This window comes from Aphelocoma coerulescens, chromosome 12 (assembly GCF_041296385.1).
Source record: "Aphelocoma coerulescens isolate FSJ_1873_10779 chromosome 12, UR_Acoe_1.0, whole genome shotgun sequence".
Taxonomy (NCBI): domain Eukaryota; kingdom Metazoa; phylum Chordata; class Aves; order Passeriformes; family Corvidae; genus Aphelocoma; species Aphelocoma coerulescens.
This window is the reverse complement of record NC_091026.1, coordinates 8073466-8088892: the sequence shown is the minus strand read 5'-3', so window position 1 is coordinate 8088892 and position 15427 is coordinate 8073466. Positions and strand designations below refer to the sequence as shown.

Here is a 15427-nt window from a genome sequence, read left to right as displayed (position 1 = left end):
GTGCGTAAAGGGGTATATCCGTGTGTACATGTGTGTATGTATGTGTACATGGCTGTATATGGCTGTATATGTGCACCCCTCCCGCCCCAGGACAGGCAGCCGGCGGTGCGGGAGGGGCCATGCACCCCCGCACGCACCCCGCCGGCCGGGATGGGCGCACGGGGCACTGCTTTGCAGGAAGAGTTTGCGTTCACGGGGCCTCACGCCGAGCCTGACCAGCGAGGACGTCCCGGTGATGCGGGGCCCAGCGTGGCGGACGGGACGGGAACGCGGATCGCACGGATCGCGGGGCTCGCCGCCCGCCCCGGGGCTGCGCGGGGTCCCGCTTGCTGCCGTACAGCTTTAAAATCCAGCCCCGTCTGCAATAGGCCGGCCCTGGGCGCATGCGCTGCCGAGAAAGTTTTCCAGCTGCCGTTGGCTCTCTAACTTTTTTTCTTTTCCTTTTTTTTTTTCCTTTCGCAGTTTTAAGCAGCGGGGTGAAGAAGAGCGAGGGAGAGACGCGGGGGGAGCGGGGCCGGCTGCAGCGGGCGGGGGCAGAGCCCCGCGTAGGAAGGGTCGGCTGCCGCGACGCCGCCTGCCCCGGCTTGCTCTCCCGGCTCTTCTCCCGCGTATCCCGCTCCCCGGCGCTGGGCGCCTCTGGCACCGATGGATTGGGGGAGCCGCAGCTCCTGAAGCCCGGACTGCTCCCCTCCCCCTGCCCCTGCTCGCCTTGCAGGATCAGTCGCCCCGTAAGACAGACACACGCGTGCACAGCCCCCCTCCCCCTTCCCGCTTGTGCAGAAACTTCTTTTTCTGTTTGGGCTTTTTCTTCTCAGTGTAAAATGGAGGGAGCCGGCCCCGGGATGGCTCTGCAGCGGCGGACCCCCGGCTCCGCACCGCCTAGCCTTTAAGCAAGTGAAGGGGGGCGGGCAGGGGGGAAGCCCTGCACCCGCTCGGCTCCATCGTCCCCCTCGCGCGGGCCGGTCCGCGCCGAGCTGCGGAGGGGGCGGTCGGCGGCCCGAGCGCCGGCGGAGCCGGGTGGGAGCGCGGGGAGCCCCGCGGCGGCACCACCTGGGCTGGTGGGACGGATCGTCGCCCGCGGCGCTTTCGCTGCCGCTTGTGAAGATTTTTATTTGCTTCCGCACAATCACGCCCACGGGCGCTGTGTGCGTGTGTTGGGTTGGCTTTTTTTTTTTTTTTTTTGGCTTTTTTTTTTGGCTTTTTTTTTTTTTTTTTTACCTCCTTCTTCTTCTGCTGGTGGAAAGCCCTAATTACTGCGATTGCTGATGGACCTTGGAAAGAAGGCTGCATTGGTGCCCCGCTCCGCAGTCGGACACGCTCGGTTTGCGCCGGACAGGGCGGCCGCTCGCCCGCCGCCCCCCGCCAGCTCCGCGGGCCCCCGCGCTCCCCCGGCCGCGGCTCGGGACGATACCGCCCGGCTCCTGCGAGCCAGGATTTTACTTTCGTCTCGCCGTTTCTCCTCCTGCTCCGCTTGGATTACTTGCCTGCTCCCGCTCGGTGATCCCGCGCGATGGAGGTGAGTCCGCGCGGGGCGCGGGGGCTCCGCGCCGCAGGGGCCGCGGGCGCGCAGGGTGGGCTGCGCTCGGCGGGATGCGGGACCCCGGCGCGGGGCGGCCTCTCCTCCCCTCCTTGGCTACCGCCGGGCGCTCCCACCTCTCTGCTCTCACCCACCGCGGAGAGCGCTGCTCCCCACTTGGGAAAAGCTCTTGTATTCTCTGGTTTTCCTTCTCCTTTTAAATTTCCCCCCGAAGAAAGGCTGCCCGCCGCAGGGACACTTGCTGGGCTCGCTCTGCCCGCCGCGTCCCGGTGCATCTTTCTGGCAGCGGCTCCTAACGCGAGTTTAAAGACATCTTTCCAAACTTCCCAAACTTTCCCGAGGAGGATCGCTATGGAGGAGCCCAACGTCGGCGCTAATGGTGGCCTGTACCTTTAAGGAGAGCTGGCTGGGGGCCAGCGGAGGACCCGGACTCAGCCCCCCCCCTCTCCCCCCCCATTTAATTTTATTCTCAGTTTCTGGAGATTATCACTCTGCATCTGCAGCGGGTCCCGCCTGGGTCAGCGCGGAGGAGCGCGGCTCCCCGGGGTCCCCTTGGCGCTGCGAGGACTCCATGTTGGAAAGGCTGTTGGCTTTTTGTTGTTTGTTTGTTTTTAATTGTCAATTGTATGGTAAATGGGCTGCGCTCGGAGGGTCACGGGGAGTTCAGCGGGGCCGAGGAGCGAGCCTGTCCCCGGGCGCCGAGGGAAGGACACGATGTGCCTTCACCCCCGGGAAAACACCCCCTCTGCGCCTCCGGTGGGGAGAGCTGGGCCGGGACCCGAGCAGTGCCTTTCCCTGCAAACGTGAGCCGTGGTCTCGCTCCTCCAAATGGCTGTGAAGGCGCAGCGGGGAGCAGGGGGCGGCCGGGGGGTCCCCGCGGAGCCGCTGCTCTTCCCGCGGTTTACAGCCCCCCGGAGCCGGGCTCTGGATGCCGCCTGCCCGCTGGTAGTGCTCCTAGAAAACCAGATGCCTTCGCAGGCTTTCCAGACACCCCGTGTAAAACAGGATCAGAGGCGATCCCGCGGTGCAGGATCTGTAAAAGCCTCTCTTTTCATCTCGGCAAGGAGCGCGGGCTCCGCATGGGGTGCGTTAAATACCAAAACCCAGTCTCCGCGGCCCTACAAAGTTGAACACGGTGCCTCACACTCCCGATCTCCAGCGCTCCATGCTGCTGGGCAGTCTGCCTTTTTTTTTTTCTTTTTTTTTTTTTTTTACTGTTGGCTTTTTTTTTTTTTTTGTGTTGTTTCTGGTGGCACCTTGTCAGCTGCTGCGTGCGGAAGGGCCGGGTTGGAGGGGCCGGGCCCGCCCGAGGCCCCGGGCGCAGGTGCCTCCTCCACCTCGCTGCTCGGCGCAGTGTCCGCAGCCGAGGAGGGCGATGGCAGCGGCGATGGGGCGCGGGAGGTGCCGTCGGAAGGGCAGAGCCGCCCGGCCCCGCCGCCTCCCGCGGCTGCGGCGAGCGCGGCTGCCCCCTGTTGGGAGCGGGCCGCCACCGCTCCCGGGGCGCCGCGGCGGGGCTGGGGGCTCCGGCGCACCGACGGCCGAGCTCGGGGGGCACCCGGGCTCTTGAACGGGGCCGTGGCCTTTGGCCCCGCCGACCGGGTCTTGCAGCGGGGCAGCGCCCCACTCCCGGCGCCGTCCCGGTCACCGCCTCCCTCCGCGGCCGCCCGCCCCGCCGGACTGCTGGCCCGGGCGGCTGCACAGCTGTTGGCGTCCCGCAAGGGCACCGGCGTCTCCGACCTCCTCAGGGCTCGGGTAGTTTCACGGCGCTCCTTTGTTACTGTCATTATTTTAAGAAGTAACAGATGAAAAAAAGCCCGGCACGTTGTGCGCTGCTGGGTGTCGCGGCTTGCCCCGCGTACACCTCGCTTCGCCTCGTCCCTCGCTTACTACGCCCTCGGTGTTCGCACCTTTGCCGGGACTGAGCCCCTCTGAGGCGGGCGGGCTCTTCCTGCTGCAGGAGACCGGCCCCCGTTTACCCACCCCCAGCAGTGGGGAGTTGGGGGGGCTCAGCTCCCCCGGGCAGGGGATGTTTAACTCGCACGGCTTGGCGAGGGTTCGCCCCCGGGCTGCGTCCCCGGCGCAGTGTCGGGGAGCGGCGCATGGGGGTCTCCACGCTGCGACAGCTTCCCCGCGTGTGCCCGGGCAGGTTCCGTGTCCGGCCCCGCTGCCAGCGCTCCGTTCCTCCCGGCCCTTCGCAAACAGAAATAAATTAGAATTAAGAACACCTTCAATTCAGCGTTAAGGGCCTTCGGAGAATGAAAAGGGAATAGGGAGCCCCCAAGTGTCGAAATGTCCTTTTTTTTTTTTTCTTTTTTTTTTCTTTTTCTTTTTTTTTTTTTTTTGCCTTCCGAGGGGAGGGGAAATAAACCCCGGGAATGGCTCTGGGGAGCGAGTGAGAGAGTCCCGTGTGAGGACCAGACGGTGATCGCGGGACCTGTCGGGGGAAGCGTTTGACTTCCAAGACGGCAGCCCAGTTGTTGCAGCGTCCGGGTCGGGACGCGGAGCCGCTCCTTGTCGCTCCTGGTACCTCCCCGGGACGGTACCGGCCCTGAGGCTGCCGTCGGGGCAGTCACCGCGGTGCCAGCGCGGAGCTCGGGGCTGCCTCGGCGATCACGGAGGGCGGGAGCCCCGAGGCTGCGCCGAGATGTTTTAGGGGACGGCGGGGAAGGGCAAGGATCGGCCGCATCGTCCCCGGGCGGGAGCCCTCGGGCACCCCGCGGAACCGACCCCTCGAGGCACCGGCCCCCCTTCCCTCTCGGGCTCGCTTTGCAAACCTGAAGCCGCCTTTAGCCAGCCGTGAGCCCTTCGTGTCCCCGGCGCGGGCAGCGATGGGGTAATGCCCGGGGCCCGCGGGTCGCTGTAGCCCCGGGGCTGCGGGGATGGGGTCCCGTGTCCGGAGCAGCTGTTCCGCCTGGTCCCGTCCCGTCCCGTGGCGGGCGGGGTGCGGGAGCGGCGGGGCCGGGGCAGAGGGACGGGCGGGCGCCCGGGAAGGCGGTGTCCGCGGGGGGGTGGGGGTGCGGGGGTGGGTTCTGCCCGGTGGAGCGGGAGCCGCGACGTGCCTGTGTCTGGCACCAGAGCCTCGGCGGGGAGAAGGGCCGGCGAGTCAGAGTCAAGTTAAAAGGGGCCCGGAGACTTCCGTTGTTTAAACTTGAATGCTCGAAAATGGTCTGAGAAGCAATAAACAATCTGATCCTTTTTCTCCCCCCTCTAGAAATCCAGTGCAGTATTAATCCACGGAGGTGCTGTGGGGACAGTTGGCAGTACAATGGCTTCTCAGTACCTCGTAGTGGCTCTGGCCGTTTTCTCCTCTTTTACCCAGGTTGTAATAGAAGCCAGCTCTTGGTGGTAAGCATCTAGTATCGGCTTGGTTTTGAAAGGGGGTGTCACGATTTGCTCGCTTCAATGTCTCTGTGCTTCTTCTGTACTTTGTTTCTGCGGGAGTGCGGCAGGAGCAAGGCAGCAGGGGAGAAGTGCGCTGGTTGGGATACGTTGTGTAGGAAAAGGAACGGGTCTGTCGAGTAAGGGTAAATGTGCAACGTCTCGTCTTGTCAAATGCAGTTTTTAGAAATGCTGTATGATAGATTCTCTATGAATTTTATCATCTTTAAATAACTATAATTGTTTCTCTTTTAAAAGAGACATTTCAACTCCCTTAGGTTAGAAGTTTTGCATGTAGAAGAGAAAATGCTGATTTGCAAGGAAAAACTTAAAGTTTCGGTTTGAAGTTTTCTGCAACTGAAATGTTTACAAATATATTTCATTACAAAGAAGTACATTTAAATTCCTGCTTTGGCAAATTATCTGTGTATGTACCATGTTGAGAGTTCTTGAAATAGGTGTTTCTCTGCTGTTTCCAGTGATGCTTTTTGGATTAATGGCCACTTTTTAATTGAAATGTACCATGTGAAGAGCACTTTAAGAATTAAGAAAGCAAAGTTGATTTTGTTTAGCGTGAATATACTTGCCTTGTATGTTTTTGTGTTGTCATTCGGAAGAAGCTAGAAGTAGTCTGTAGCAAGTTTCTAACTTCTGGCTTGCTAAAGATTTCCCTACTTGTTTAAAGATCAGATTGAAAAACCCAGACTTAAATATAAAATATGTGTTAAGACAAATTGGGCTTTGGAGAGCTTTTTTCATTTTTGCTTTATTTATTTTCCTGGCCTTGCAATTGTTTGAAGTTTCTGTTATTTTTACTATGTCAGTTTAAGCTGCTAGAAGACTGCCTAGATGCAAGTCTTCCAAGTCTGTGTAGTACTTTAGTTGACACAATGTATGGTGATAACCACATGGGTGGAAACTAGTGACTTCTGTCCTGTCCTTAAAACAAAAGTTTCATATTTAAGTGTTTGGGGGTTTTTCCTCACTTGTTAGCACAAACAGGAGTTGTATACTCATGTATAAGATACAGTTCTGTCTGTGATTTATAGATTTTTTTTAAAAAAAATTATTTTATTTTATTTTGAAGTCTTCTGTTTATTAATGCAAATCTTTCTTTATGCAGGTCTTTAGGGATGAACCCCATGAACCCCATGAACCCTGTTCAGATGTCAGAGGTGTATATTATAGGAGCCCAGCCACTATGTAGCCAGCTAGCAGGGCTTTCCCAAGGACAGAAGAAACTCTGCCAATTGTATCAGGACCACATGCAGTTCATTGGAGAGGGTGCAAAGACGGGCATTAAGGAGTGCCAGTATCAATTCAGACACAGAAGATGGAATTGCAGCACTGTGGACAACAACTCTGTTTTTGGCAGAGTCATGCAGATAGGTAGGAAGCAACATCTTTATGATTAAACTCTTGTCTAAGGATATGTATGGCACACACTGTTCTGCACTTGAATCTCTTGCCAGCTTCTTACTGAGAACTGTATACAATCAAGTGTTTCTAAAAGTTGGCAAAGGAGTTGGATTATTTTTAGCCGGAGGTGATTTCCCACCACTGTCCAGCCATGTGTCTTGGAAATCAAAGTAGGAATATATATTTGCATATGGGAATAGGGGAGAAAGGAAAATGAGGCCCTGAAATCTCTTTTTTAGAAAACCTGAGACAAAACGAAGGCAACCTACAAGAATTAAAACCAGCAGCGTCCTGTAAAATTAAAGATGTCCATGTCTAGTTCCAAAGTTAGCAGCTGGATAATAAATCGCTCTTGGTCCAGAGGTTAACTGAAAATTGCTGCTCTGTCGATTAGTGTTTATAGGCAATTCCTCCTTGCTTATTTCCAGATACGGTAATTTTTTTTTTCTCTTTTTAAGGAAAACAGATTTATTTTTAAAGTACTGTAGCAGGGTAGTTTTCATGAAATCAGTTCTATCATGGCAAAATGTGTGATTGTCCTTATAACTCCCATTTAATGGAATCACATTGCTGGTAAGAGACAGATTCTTGTTTAACATCTTATCACAATTTGGTGGACACCCTACCCTTTACCCTATCAGATCCTCTTTGAAATGGCCTTCTCCAGTGCTTACATGCTGCCTGCCTTCCCTGGCATTTAGGGACCTTATAGTATTTTAAAGTCCTTGGCAAAATTTTAACCAGTGCTGTTGAACTGGGTCCTTGGTGAAACCTTCCTGTGACTTTCCCAAATCAGACTGCTGATTTTGTGTAATCAACTGAAAAACGTTTATTTTTCTGGGTGGCAGTTGTGATCTTTTAGGTAGTGAGCAGTACACTGGCAAATGCAGCCCTGCTTTTTAGTTGGAGTTGTAAAGTAAAGCTTTTATGTCAGTGTTTTTCTGTCCTGCTTTGACAAAAGAAAAAGTTTTAAAATCGATCTCAGTCTAGGTTTGTCTGTAAATGGGCTGACTCCAGTTAAAGTTGAAGGAATACATCAATTCACATTTGGTCTCAGTTTTTGTTAAAAGAAGCTTTTATTTGGAGATTGTTAGACAAATAGAAAAAAATTCTATTGCATAAAAGTACTGAATTGGAACATTTGATTTTAGATAAACAACCTTCCCTAGGCTTTTTGAAGCACAGTATTAATCCCCCATTGAGGGGTTTTTTTTAAGCTTACTCAAGCAAGAGTCTTAAAACACATGTAACATGAAAGCAAGCTTTTTCTGTACACCTCTCTGTTCTAGTAATCTAACAAATGTCAGAAAATTAGTCTGTTTAAAATTTAGGCCTTCATCCTTCAGCCCTTATTTATTATCCAAGCAAGTGAAAATTAGCTCAGGGGGACTGTTGGTGTGAAGCACTGTACAGGATGAGGCCCGTGGTTTGTGGTGTCTGTCTCTGGAATCGATGTTTCTGCCCTCCCCAAGTATGACAGATCTATTTAAAGGTGGTTCCTTTCAAGTTAAATAACTTTGCCGCACCCTTTTGCTGGATATGACTGTATTAGCTGATGTCTACACAGCAATTCATCATGTAATTAAGCCACTTACTCTAATTGCAGATGGAAGCAAGGTTAATAGCCATATTCAGGAGTTAGAGCATGAAGAGTGTATTCACTGAGAGCAAGGAAGGTGGTGTAACAGTTGTAGTATTTCATATGTAACAGCTGAAATGCTGTTAGGACCAGTTGGTATTCCTCTGCATGGAAGGAAAAGTGGACACTTTCAGAGCCTGATTCCATTGAGTTCAGCCTGCCATGGCCTGTGTGATGGGCTGTCAGATGCCCCTTGCTCCCAGCAGTGCAGGAGGTGCAGGCTCTGAGTGCACATTGTTTGGGAGATTTTGCCATGTGCCCTTGGTTGCACCCCAGAGAGTTCCCGGGCACGGCACTGCCCGCCGGCACAGCCACGGCCCCGTGTGTCAATGGACAGTCTTTCTTCCAGGATTTACCCTGCAGTTAGCTAAAGCTGTACAAATAAACCTGCCGTTGCGTTTGGAAACTTGCTCTGTGGCTTATTGAACTGTAAAATTTTAGGGCCTGTGTTCTGCACTGCTCCCCTTGGGTGCTGGTTCCCAGGTCAGGCCACGGTGCTTGCTGCCTTCCCCACTTTGCCCCCTCTCCTGGCTTTGTGGCCAGCCCTGTGCAGGCTGCACATGGGCTTTGCACACACAGCTAAGTGCTAACAGGAAACAAAATCACTGGATCCTCCCCCAACAGCTCCGTGTGGTTGGGGTCCAGTTTATTCTGCCTTCAGCTTGATGTTGAATGCTTTTAAAATGCAAGACAAAGAACATTTTGTATCTTATGTTCAGGTATTAAAAAAAAAAAGGTTCTGTTCTTGCAGACTTATTCAGATCAAGTGTAAAGCTCAGCGCCTTGCTCTGTGGGTGGCTTCCTACAGTGTGTGTATATTGAACAGTTCCATTTCTATGTTTTATATATATGGGAGAGAGGGGACTCGAACGTGTTTGGAATGTGTGTTTGCTTGCCATGGCTACAATAGAGAGAAATCCTGGACTGTGGGAAAAGACAGATATGTTTGACAGTGAAGGAAAGCACAGTTGTGCCTAAAGGCTATAAAAAAAAAAAAGAAAAAAAACCCGAAAACTCAGAGTAACTCATCCGTGTGGAACCATCACTCTTAATGTGTTCCTGGGGTCAATGACTTGAGGCAGTGTTGGCTTGAAGTGTGCTTCAGCAGCTGATGCTATTTTATAATTTGCTTAAATGTCCAAGGAGGGAACTTGCAGGGCAACTCTCCTTCCTGTACCCAAGCCTTTCCTTCTCCTTCCCACTAAGAGTAAGTTCTTTAAAATTTATTCCAGGGTAATAATGAAAACTAGTCAAAAATAGTCAGCTTTATGAGTTTAAATCCCACAATAAGCGGCAGAGTTAACCATATGAAAGCATGAGCTAACTAAACATGGAAAAGAACAAAAATGAAACAAAGAGGCGAGTCCTGTGGTCCAAAGCAGACCATGTTTCTTTCCTCTCAATATAGTGGAAACTTTGCTTAAGGAATTAATCCAAAAATGTATGTTGCAGAGCAAATGGGAATATTAAAATCTGTATGAGGTTCCTCCTGCTATAGTTTGCAGTACGTGCAAGGCCTAAGTCACCACATAAGGCCAATGTTTTTTTAACTGAAAAGGCTACTCCTGTAACCCTTTATACCCACAGTTCATATAAATACTTCCAAGAGCAGGTGTCTGTGAGTACAGACCATAGTAAGTTAGGTAGCAAAGTGCTTCTCATCTTCCTTAAGTCTTATCTTTCCTAACATAAGATTTCTGATTTTTCCCATTTAAACCCAGCATCTATTACTAAAATTATTCCAGTGGATGACAGCTTTTATATTAACAAAGCTGCTCCGATCATGGTGTCATCTTGATGTTAAATATGAACCAGACTTCAAATTATTTATGTTTCAGAAGTGCTTGAAAGCTCCTATTAGATTTGACCTGTCATGATACGTCTTGTACAAAGAGATTTTGCCTAAAAATGTTGCTGTCTAAATATACATGACTTGCCCAAAACATGGCCTCTTAAAGTCCTAATTTTACAAAGGCCCACGCTGTTCCCTAAGAAAAATCATGTAAAATTAAGATTAAAAGCTAGCTTGATCTATTGATTAGACTAAAGATAAGGAATAAAACTTAACTCATATAAACAGAAAAAAATATTTAGTCTATTCTTAGTCAGTCTGAGAATCTTTCTTGGAAAAGACCCATTGGGATGCTGTCTCTTAAGGAGAAAAACAAACTTCAAGTGTTGTTCTCTGGTGCAAGTTTTGTGTTTGTTTGTCTGAAAGCTTTGCTAGTTGTACTCAGAACTTGTGGCAACCTTGGAAAAGTGATTGGGGAAGTCAGAATCTAAATGAGGTGGGATCAGACACTGTCAATAGGATGGTATGTGCCCATGTCTTACATTATGGGTATTGTAAGTTTTTCTTAACGAAAGTTGGAAACTTGAGGTTTTCCATTTCCATTTAAGGGCACCAGATGCAGGAGAAAACCTTCAAAGCCACCTTGTGCCAAGGGTTTTTTCTTCCCTGTAATTTGTAAAGATGATTGTCCATGAGCTCCCTTGCCATATTTGCAGGAGCTGGAGTGGTGGATAATAACCAGCACAGGTTGTTGTTAGTTTTAAATACTCTCCTCCAGAAGTGTCTGGCTAATGTGTAGGGTGGAAAGTTGTGTGTTATTCTGCTGCACGTTTCTTTTGATACCAGGAGACCTTTGTAAAATGCTTAAACTTTAAATAAATTGGAACAAGTGGGTGAACTGCATCAATCATGTTTGAGAAGTAGTAATTTAAGAACCAGACTTTTAAAAGTGGTATTTAACATCTCTTTCTTCTGAAGGACAGGGAGCCTGTTGCCCTTCCCTCCCCTCACATGCAGGCATGGCTGCTTTGGCCTCTCTGGCCTCATGGTCCTGACCCACCTCCATTCTGCTCTTTCATCCAAGCGTTCACCACCACGAATGAGAAGTGACTTCTGCTCGAGACAAACTCTGTGTGTGCTCACAGGGCTTGGTTTTGCTCACTTCTTTCATAGTGAGGATGTTTTGGGCAGCGTGGGTCAGGGTTACTCCACCTTTTAGCACGCAAGTGAACTTGGTGGCTCTGGAGAGCCTTTGTCCTCCTGGCCCCTCAGCGGGCCGGGCGTGCTGGCTGTCCCCTAACCCCGCTTGTGTCTCTGTGTAGGCAGCCGGGAGACGGCGTTCACCTACGCGGTGAGCGCGGCCGGCGTGGTCAACGCCATGAGCCGCGCCTGCCGGGAGGGCGAGCTGTCCTCCTGCGGCTGCAGCCGTGCCGCGCGCCCCAAGGACTTGCCCCGGGACTGGCTGTGGGGCGGCTGCGGGGACAACATCGAGTACGGCTATCGCTTCGCCAAGGAGTTTGTGGACGCCCGGGAGCGAGAGCGCGTTTACCAGCGAGGCTCCTACGAGAGCGCCCGCATCATGATGAACCTGCACAACAACGAGGCCGGCAGAAGAGTGAGTGTCCCTCCACGCTCCTCCTCATCCCTTCTTTTTGGGTGGAACGTGGCTCAGCAGGGCACAGAGCGGCCACCGTGGCTTGTCTTTGTTTTGATGCACAAAACAAGAAAACGGCAAATACGGGGTGTGGGTGGGTGGGGAGTGTATGAGTTGGTGTTGCTTCTGGTTGTCTGACAGTCCTGTTGCTTTCCTCATGGGGGAGGCTGGGACCAAAGCATGTTGTGTTTCCCTCTGTATTGTTTCATGAAAAGTGCCCCGCTCGCTGTGGATTCTCAGTAGAACAGAATTTTATTAGTTGGTATTTCCAACCAGGACAGTGTGTGTTGGAAGGAAGAGGGATGTGCTGGGCTTCCCAGGCTGGAATCGTGCCACAGGATTGTTCTGACTTTTTTCTTTCCCTGGTTTAAGAGGATGTGAAAAGCTTCTCTGTGCTATTAGAAAACATGGTCTTCTGTGGTTGAACATGTCTTCATGGGTTCTTTAATCTCAAAAATGCTTTAAATGAATGGGTGTAAACTTTTATTTTTTTTAATAGTCTTAATATGAAGAGCCAAAATCATTATTTTCCTAGAGCTTGAATTGCCAGCAATACTCGGCTGGAGACTTTACACTTGTGTTCTAAGGTGAAGAAGGATGAAAGATAATTGAAAATTAATAGTATTTAAATGTAAGAGGAGGGTGTCTGAAATCAGCAATGGACAGGCCAATTACTATTAGCAAGAAGAAAAATGACACTTTCACAGTTGCTTACAGAGACTCGGGAGTTCTTTCCCTCCTCAGCCTCATCTTTGCAGTGCCATTTGGCAGCATTAAGACTCCGTAACTGCTGGGTGGAAGTTGTCTACAGTATCATCTAATGTGTCAGACCCCAGGATTTTTGGGGCAGTGTCAACACTGACTCTTATTTTATTTGTACAGGGCAAATGACTGAGGTTTCCCTGCCAAAGCTTTGTAAAGAGGATATTGCTATGTAGCTCTGACTCCCACCCATAGGTGTTTGGGGGTTTCTTCTTGGATGGAGTCTCTCTTCCAGAGCAGTATTTGGGATAGGAAGAGGATGCCGAGCCAAGAGTAGACAATCAGCTGCAGCTGAGCCAGGAGCAAGAGGAATCTTAACTCTTTCCCTAATTGCAGCCTCAAGCAGAGATCAATAGGGAGAGGAACTCAGATAGAAAATAAGGGGATGTTTTACATTTCTCAATGAAACAGCAAAATCCTTTGCTGGCGTGAGAGCAAATTCCTAAAATTTGAGCACAGCCTGAGTGATGCTGCTGTCTGGGCTGTGTGTGCTGTTGTGGCTGTGCCTGTTGAGGGGAGAGGCTGGTGAGACTCTCTCCTCCTCCTGGCTCTTTGGGGTGCTGGGGGTGCATGTGTGTGTCAGCTGACTTGTCCTTCCCACTGTATTGGAAGAGGGGAGAGGATGCTAAGGTGAATACTGTGGAAGGGCCAGTGGGAACATGACAGAGGGCGGGAGGGGAGGGGTATAAATGCTCTCACAGCCATGCTAGTCTTTCATCATGGTTTTTCCTTCTCTCCCCGACCCCTGCAGACAGTGTACAACCTGGCTGACGTGGCCTGCAAGTGCCACGGCGTCTCTGGCTCCTGCAGCCTGAAGACCTGCTGGCTGCAGCTCGCCGATTTCCGCAAGGTGGGCGACGCCCTGAAGGAGAAATACGACAGCGCCGCCGCCATGAAGCTCAACAGCCGGGGGAAGCTGGTGCAGGTGAACAGCCGCTTCAACGCCCCCACCATCCACGACCTGGTGTACATCGACCCCAGCCCCGACTACTGCGTGCGCAACGAGAGCACGGGCTCCCTGGGCACCCAGGGCCGCCTGTGCAATAAGACCTCAGAGGGCATGGACGGCTGTGAACTCATGTGCTGCGGCCGGGGCTACGACCAGTTCAAGACGGTGCAGCGAGAGCGCTGCCACTGCAAGTTCCACTGGTGCTGCTACGTGAAATGCAAGCTGTGCACAGAGATCGTGGACCAGTTTGTGTGCAAATAGGGCACGGACGAGGTGGGAGGAACTGCAGCCGCCTGCCAGCAAGGGGTGCAGGCCCCTCTCCCTTTCCACAGGACTATCTCCACTTTATTTATAGAGTCCAACGAGTTGTCGTCTTCTTTTAAGAAAAAAAAAAAAAAGAAAAGGAAAAAAAAAAAGGGCGGGGGAAGGAAAAAAAAAGAAAGAAAAAAGAAAAATATAAAGGTTGCAAAGAGAAGTGCCTGGAAACCCTCTCTGCGTCCATCCCAGAACTGTGTGAGGCTTATATTTTTGGCAATAATGGGGGAGAATCTGAGAATATTTATTTTACAAAGTTGAAAAAGAAAAAATTGACTTTTCTTACAAACAATAGAATAGTTTGAGGGGAAAATTTGACATATCCTAATTTAGATCCATGGAACGTAATACATGTGCAGTAGGCAGAGCAACCATGTAATGTGCTTGGGATGTTAGAACAATCCTTCTGGATGTGAGGAACACACAGACCTGTCCATGACTTTTAGGTTCAGACACTAGAAGTTCCTAGAATAGGGTGTATAAAGCTGTTCAGTGCATGTAGGGCTCTGTAAATAAGGGGTATGTTCATCACCAGGTGCGGTGTCAGTTGCCCGCCAAGTGTCACCGGAGGGCAAAGAGCAAAGGATCAGAAAGGCTTCAACTGCGCTATCCCTGAGTCACCGGGGCTGGTTCCAGAACCGAGCAAGACAGGAAAGAAACCCAGAGAAAGAATCTGCCTTGGTGAATAATAAAGATATTCTTCAAGGCAGAGTTTGGCCCCATTAGCTAATTGTGACGTTCGAGTGTCTCATCTGCCGGAGCAGCCCTTCCCTGCTGCCGGGTGTGGAGCAGCCTGGGGCAGGCTGCCCGGAGCACTGGAGCTGGGGGATGCTTACAAACAGCTTTGGTTTCCCAGCCTGGAAAGCCCATGGAAAATAGAGTTCCCCAAATTTGAAAATGCCTTAAAATGGTGTAATAGCTGGCTGTCTTTCAAAACACAGCTTGACAAATAACTCCTCTAATTTTATGTGAGAAAATAAATCATTAGATATCCGCTCGTGGAATGATTGATTTTTATTTTTTTTCGCAGATTTTGGGAACGCTTTCACTCAAGGAGACAATAGTTTCATATTTTAATAACATTAACTGACTGTTATAGTTCAATGAAACGTTGCAGCAATACCAAATTTATCATCCTATGTCTTTAATACACATGCTTTAGATAATATATTGCAGATATACACTACAACTGTTCAGACTATACTCGAGCAGTTACATTTATATGGGAGAACTGTGGTCTCTGGTGTCTGATACTTCAAAGCTTTTTGTACATATATATTTTAATGATTTAGAAAATAATAAAACATCTAAATTAAAGGGGCAGTTCATCCCTTATTTTCTTTTCCAGATCTCTTCAGGTGTTTAGATTGATTCTAAGCTTTTGGTGGTTTTTAATTTTTTTTTTAAATTATTTTTTTAAGAACTTTTAACATTCAAAAGTTTTAAGGATAATCACAAAGAAGTAAGCCTCTTCCCAATTTCAGGACTTCCTTGGGTGGTTGGTAGAGGCAGCACCCTGCACTTGAATCGATACCAGTCTGGAGATCGCTTCTATTCCACTCTCACATTAAGGGCATTATTGATTATTGCTGAAAGGAGACACCTTCCAACTCCAAAATGTGCTGCATTCGGCCCTTGCTTTGCAGTTTTTGAGCAGAAAATTGTTATTTGTCAAACAACACGAGTTCCCCCCATGCTGTGTAGTTACACAGGATTTCATCTTTGGTTCAGATGCCACTTCCGAACTCAGTCCCATCCTACAAGTTAAAGACAATGGTTTTGCAGATACCAAGTGAGGAAAACCTTTCACTTTAGCCTAGTTGTACTAAAGCCTTGACTTTTCACAAGCCTTTAAGCTGTATTATTAAATTCATCTTGATCATTTATCAGCTTCTTAATGGCGCTTTATTGCTCTTAATTTATTGTACAAGGACATATTTACCCCTCATCTTCAGATGTTTGCAAAGAATATCTTTAAAGTA

General features: G+C 50.0%; 1 protein-coding gene across 1 annotated transcript; it reads left to right on the top strand.

Annotated features, from left to right (window-relative positions):
- The first annotated feature begins 370 nt into the window (after window positions 1-370).
- On the top strand, window positions 371-14762 carry WNT5A (Wnt family member 5A). Its single transcript, XM_069027776.1, has 5 exons — window positions 371-1516; window positions 4749-4882; window positions 6039-6304; window positions 11088-11380; window positions 12933-14762. Exons 1-5 carry the CDS (start codon window positions 1511-1513, stop codon window positions 13389-13391), a joined length of 1158 nt encoding a protein of 385 aa, XP_068883877.1. The 5' UTR covers window positions 371-1510; the 3' UTR covers window positions 13392-14762.
- The last annotated feature ends 665 nt before the right edge of the window (window positions 14763-15427 follow it).

Bases quoted from the DNA above. Each gene is read 5' to 3' on its own strand.
- WNT5A (XM_069027776.1), top strand. The intron at 4,883-6,038 runs GTAAGCATCTAG...TTCTTTATGCAG, and splicing joins ATAGAAGCCAGCTCTTGGTG to GTCTTTAGGGATGAACCCCA. The intron at 6,305-11,087 runs GTAGGAAGCAAC...GTCTCTGTGTAG, and splicing joins TGGCAGAGTCATGCAGATAG to GCAGCCGGGAGACGGCGTTC.